The sequence below is a fragment of the Clytia hemisphaerica genome, unplaced genomic scaffold (assembly GCF_902728285.1).
Source record: "Clytia hemisphaerica strain Z4C2 unplaced genomic scaffold, Clytia hemisphaerica genome assembly, whole genome shotgun sequence".
NCBI classification, from domain to species: domain Eukaryota; kingdom Metazoa; phylum Cnidaria; class Hydrozoa; order Leptothecata; family Clytiidae; genus Clytia; species Clytia hemisphaerica.
This window is the reverse complement of record NW_027104025.1, coordinates 301,960-308,121: the sequence shown is the minus strand read 5'-3', so window position 1 is coordinate 308,121 and position 6,162 is coordinate 301,960. Positions and strand designations below refer to the sequence as shown.

At 35.4% G+C, this 6,162-nt stretch overlaps 1 protein-coding gene across 1 annotated transcript; it reads right to left on the bottom strand.

Moving 5' to 3' along the window:
• Positions 1-3,188: 3,188 nt before the first annotated feature.
• On the bottom strand, positions 3,189-5,921 carry LOC136811595 (uncharacterized). The gene is made up of 2 exons (XM_067068223.1): positions 5,633-5,921; positions 3,189-4,786 (listed from the first exon to the last, which is right to left on the bottom strand). Exon 2 carries the CDS (start codon positions 4,762-4,764, stop codon positions 3,379-3,381), a length of 1,386 nt encoding a protein of 461 aa, XP_066924324.1. The 5' UTR covers positions 4,765-4,786; positions 5,633-5,921; the 3' UTR covers positions 3,189-3,378.
• Between the last annotated feature and the right edge of the window lie 241 nt (positions 5,922-6,162).

Sequence of the window (6,162 nt, the reverse complement as noted above, 5' to 3'; positions counted from 1 at the left end):
TTCACCTATGGATAAAAGAGCTCATTAAAAATGCACGATATATGAGATTTTGAGCATGCATACATCGTAACTTTTTTAATCGTAGGGCGAGCTTGGTTACAATAGCATACTTCTCCTGTTTCTTTATACAGTATTTGGCCCCCAAAACGGAGACGGCCCCCAAAACGGAGGTTTTCATTAAAATGCAGATTCTGACTTGTAGATTTATCAGAATTAAACGATTTTTGTTTATTTTGAAAGAATGATGGTTATACTTAAAAATAAGCATTTTTTTGCAGGTTTGAGACGGATTCAAAATAACATATTTGCGTCTAAAGGAAATATTTTAACACCAAAATTGGATAAAAATTGCATATAACTCACTCTAGCTCCTTGGATATTGAAAATAAGTTATGAAAACGGGGTATAGGAAACTTTCTACACCTAATGCCGTTCAGAAAATGCAAATACATCTGTTACTTTAGAGGCTGGGTAAAAGATATAGCATCTTGAAGGTCAACCAGTATTTTGGAGCCCTAGAATCAGCAAATATGAGAAAAAGCAAAAAATCTTGAGTTAATAATTTATAACAAAAAATTAACATTATATATAAAATTTTTTGCTGAATCAGCAAAAACGGCAAATTCTGTCATTTTTTTGCAAAATGTAGGAGAAAAATATCTTTAAAGCTTAATATTTTCAGTTTCAGTTAAGCTTTTTTTCTAAAATTTTCACAGCTTATTCCATACATGAATGGAACTATTTTCAAAAGAGATTTGTTTTCAAAAACTTGATTAAGACGTTGTTAAATCAAAATTGTCATTTTGAAAATTTCTTAATTTTCAGTTTGGACTTTGCAATATTGAAAATCTTGAAATATTTCATAAAAATCATAAATTTTACATCCATCGGGTCGTAAATTTAAGGGAAAACACAAATATGTTCATAGTTTTTCCCCCTTTTACCACCGGGCTTAATAATTTGATTTTAGCTACACCTCCGTTTTGGGGGCCCCAAACCTGCATTTTGACAACCAGGGATATACTGTAAAAATTTTATCAAATAAATTTATCAAATAAATTTATGCCCAAAACCCTCTAAATCATATTTCAAAACTATGGTCAAAATTTTGTATTCATATCTTAAAGATATCTCGAGAAATCGCTAAAATTTCAAACCTCCGTTTTGGGGGCCATTAGAAAAAAGCTACCTATTTTTAAGCGATTGAAAAATATGGTTGAAATTGAAAATTTTGAAAAAGAACTTCCAGGAAATAAAGTAGAGATGTGAAAGGTTTTCATGCAGCAAAAATTTTTGTAAAATCTCTTTTCCTCTAGATTTGAGAGAAGTTTCAAATTTTATCGCCGTTTTGGGGGCCACATACTGTACCTCTATGGTTTCAGATTGATTCACATTCATAAGATACTATCGAAAGATTCGAGATTTCAGAGGATGACTAGAAGTCAATGTAGTTTGAGTTTAGAATATACAATCATGGTCAAAATATATTGAGATTTTAGTGTGTTTTAACGTTTTTCAGAATTCTGGCGAGAATACACCTTTCCCGTAATTCAAAGTTCTCAGAAATTGCCCGGGAAAATGTGCGCTCCACCGTTGTGTATAAAATTTTTTGGGAGGTAAAAAACGCGTTTTTGCCTACGAGGGGTTAGGGAAAGTGGGATTTCAGCCTCTAACTTTTGACAGAGATCTACTTTTTCAAAATATTTTCAGGGTTGTATAATATCATGAATAGATTGAACATACTAAAATTTGAGGGAATTTTGTTCGACAGAACTTAAGAAAAGCTCAAAAAACCAACTTTCCCTAAGGGAACGCAGGCATAAACGGGATTGTTTACCTTCAGAGACCAAACGGTGGAGAGCATCAAAATAATGCGCGCGCATTAGTTTTACGAATTACGGGAAAGGTGTATTGTTATTTTAGTAAGTCCACTTTCTTTCATTGGATATTTGATTTTGGAGGGGTTCGATGGCTTCTAGGCTATATTCCAAGCCTTATAGGAACAATTTTGAGCTTTTAAGTCCTGAGATCTTAAGAGGTATTAAGTTAAGTATAATGTTAAAACTCCGAGTTAAAACTCTACTTTCCAACTGTAGTTTAACGCGCTTAAAAAACATTTGTGGTGTTTATAATTTCGCAGGGAAATACCCTTTGTCTCAAATATTTTGGCCATGTATAGAAAAGCTTTGAAAATTTACTCCTTAATTTTGAACTAGAAGCCGGAGCGGCGTGAAGGTCCAGCTGACGTGGAAATAACCAAATGTCGTTCGTACCGGGTTCCTTAAGTGACGTAAAAAAATTTCCTTCCCATCCTCCACTCTGAGCTTCTATTCTTTAAGAATTTCTTCAAATTGCTAAGTTTTAAAAGTTTCTGATGCATTTCCCGAAATTTCGAAACTTTTGCCGCCGATGGGATTCGAATCCATTATATAGGATTAGAACGCCAGCGCCTTAACCACTCGACCATCGAGTCACAACTGCATTGAGGAGTTCAAAGTTTCTTGTAAACATGGTATTTACTCCAAACTTTACCCGGGGGCTAAAACCCTAACCAGGGGTTAACTCCCATCCCCAACCCTAGCCCTAACCCTACCTGACCCTACCTGAAACAACCCTTTAATCTAACCGGGAAGTTTGACTCTACTAACCAATTCGATCCAAAACATAGGTCAAACATCGTGCGGGTAGGTGGGGCAAAAATTCTAGATCGGCGGCTGGTCTAGCCTGGACTTGTTAATTTATTGCGCGCACAGGCCCCGACAAAGACAGAATCTTTTCGATCAGTTGCTTTTTAAAGGTCCATTCTGCTGCGCGCTGGACCAATAATATTATATACCGTCAAATTTAAAAGTCTTTCTGAAAATAACTTTGAAATAAAAGTTTCTCGTATGTATCAAAAAACGTCATGTCAAAAAAGTCAGCCCTGGCGTATCCGTAGTAATGCTTATTTATTTCTTTACCAAAATATAATTTTTAAACCTAAATGAAAATCACTACCTACCAAAAATAAAATTCACTAGCTATACATATCATGAAAGTATGTAAATAACTAAATAGACAAGAATAAAATTTTATGACAAATTTCCCGTTAGATATTGCATAAAATTCCGGTTCAGTTAAAGCCTTGCAAGTAGACTGACACGCCAGTCGGGCTGGAACGGTATCACGCGGGAAAAGTGGGTGTAGGAGTTAAGTAAGCGTAGGAAGAAGTTTCGTCGGCGGCAAGGGCTGAAAGCTGTTAATCAGCAGCCTCTCGCCAACTTTTTCTCGTTCTCCTACGCAGCTCCTATTCAAGCAAACGCCCGCCGCCTTTATGTTCCCGCCCTCTGACATGAATTAATTAGCAGACTAGTTTGTTAGTCTACCTTGCAAGATACCTCAAAACAAAGACGTTGGGTTAACGAGAACTTTTTTTCTTGAAATGAAAAGTACCAGCAACGTAAATGAAACCAATAGCAACGCCAAACTCAAATATTGTAGGTTGTCAAACAGACCTGATGACGTCACACCTGAGATTATGAAAGCGGCCGAGCTGACAGAGCGGCGGACGCCTTCAGCGTAATTTTGACACCATGATGGAACCAGTTTCGAAAATAATGACCGTGATAATACTTCCTCGATAGTCCATGTTGAGCTGAACGCTAGTAAGTAAACAATCAGGAGGCTATACTTCAGAACCACATTTGTGACTTCTTGTAAAGCGAGCACGAAAATTGCTGCTAATCCAGCAAATAGAATTGAGAATGACATCACAATAGCGTGATAGTCGGTGCATCTTTTAGAAGCGTATCCAAGCAACCAGAGTACAACAAAATAAATGCCTCCATCTATAATGAAAATGAGGCTTGTTACCTTGACACTGAAACCAAAGTACCGTGAGCCGATAAGTGATAATAATGTGTCAAATCCGAAAAGAATATAGGAAGCAACAAAAGTGAATGAAAGTAGGAGTAATAAATCTGGTTGCTTTAGTATGAGACCCAATGTTTGTAAATGGTTCATTTCTTCCTTACTATCCATCGAACTTGGTTCTATGTCTTCTACAATCAAACTGCTTTTTTCGCTATCACTTATCTCATCAAAGTTTTTCATTTCCCGATCTTCGTAACTTTGACTATTCTCTTGGTTTTGTTTGAGGTCAAACTCACGTGAAATATCATGGACAAGAAAAGTGACCACACTTAAAACAATAGTGAAAACGAAAGCCATTAACAATCCCGGAATGTTTCCGTATGTTATCCAAAAATTAAATACGGAAAACCTGACATCTCCGAAGAGAATGTTTGCTCCCGGTGCGATGATGAAACCGCATGAAAATGTCATGACAACCAGTGAAAGCTTTTTGGTGATCTCGTTCTTGGGGTAGGATCGAGCAATTTCTCCTGTTATAATCATATTGCAGACATCACCAAATCCGGAAAGTAAACGTCCGAAAAATGGACACCATGGTGAAAAATACAAGGAATAAAGCAGATTGCCAAAGATTTCACAGATCAATAATAAAATGAGAATTTGTTTTGCTTTTCGAGTTCGATCGACGTATCTGCCGATAGTGAAAGCTCCAATGATGCTCGCAAGTGGATAAGCAGAGAGTGCGCTACCATAAAACAATTTAGGGTAGTCAGCCTGGATAATGTTATTAATGTAAAACCACAGGCTAGGAAAGACTAATGAGTACTCTAGTCCTAAGCCAAATGTGACGACACAGAAAGCGATATAGGTTCGTTTTCGTTTGGCTTTCCATTCTGTTTGACGATCCTCCATCTTCCTTTGTCAACTGTCAACCCTGTTGAATGAAAACAGAAAGAAATCTTACTTAATGAGATATTTGCGGAAGTTAAACGGGAAGAGGAAAAGACATTTCCCACAGCTTCGTGGTATCGGAATTCGAATAATCGTGTATAATGTTCACGTCTTAGAATAAAGAATTAAAAGCAAAATAGATATTTTGCAACCTACGGCGAAATTATGATTAAACGATATCCCAAGAATTGCATCATGTAAGAATGTGAATTTTTTACCCTTTCTTACTTTTGAATTTGAAAAAAATCTACTGATTCTTAATAAATTTTTATTTAGCATAACATTGCGTACCACGTCCAGATTGAGACATTCGACTATGGAAATTATCAAATAAAATTATAAAGCTGTTAGAGTTTCTGTTTTTGGGCTCTACAGAATATTTTTTTACAGACAATTATTTTTGTTGTCGTCGAAAAGAAAAAAACTTTTTTGTGGTGCATCTGGTACATCATTGATCGTCAAACCCGGGGATGCAGTCAGGCAAATTGACCGACAGGTATGTACGGTGGTTAAGGATATGTTTTTCAAGATAGCAGAAATGCACTATAAGGGTGGAATTTTGTTAAATGCACTGTAAGGGTGAACATTATCAAGTCAAGGAAAAATTGTAGATTCTTGCTCAAAAATTTTAACTATTTAATTTAGCTCTGAAAGAGTTGAAAATTTGAGAAAAATACACTGTAAGGGTACGAATTTCACTGATTTTTTTGATAAGCGTACGGTTTTAAAAGCCGAATTTTTCGACATATATACCGCTGTCAGTTGGTAAACTCACTGCCCCATCCCTCCTGTCACCCAAAATTATCAGAAAATTGTAAAGGTAACTCACCTCCAGTTGGTTTGGTAATTCAATTTCTTTTATACTGACTGACATGTTCATAAACGTAAAAGGAATTAATATTTCGATGATTTGGTGGTAAGTATCTTCGTTTGTTCAGATGGCTTTTCCTTGCAACATTTTTTACGAGCAGACAAAATATTTAACGAAACTCGATCCCATGAAAAAAAAATAACCATCAATAAAAATTGAATCACAAGAAACAATTCATTTTAAGAATAGATACCATTTGTAACCTTAGATAGAATTTCTTCTTTATTAACTTTTTATAATTTATTTGTATTTTTGGGCCTCAGAATTTAACTTCAATGATTTTTATATAATTTTCTTAGACAACCATAGCTTTCGTGCGTCAGACTGAAAACATCTAATCAAATTAATGCTAAAATTTAAAGTCAATAATATTTTTGTGAAAAATGAAATCACGGGAATATCGAACATTTATATTTGATTAGGATTCTTAACTTAATTTTAACGCACGAATTTCTAATAATAATAAAGATCGAAATTGAAATGAAACG

What these genes read in the sequence shown, in the direction of transcription:
- LOC136811595 (XM_067068223.1), bottom strand. Translation starts at nt 4,764, where the DNA reads ATGGAGGATCGTCAAACAGAATGGAAAGCCAAACGAAAACGAACCTAT.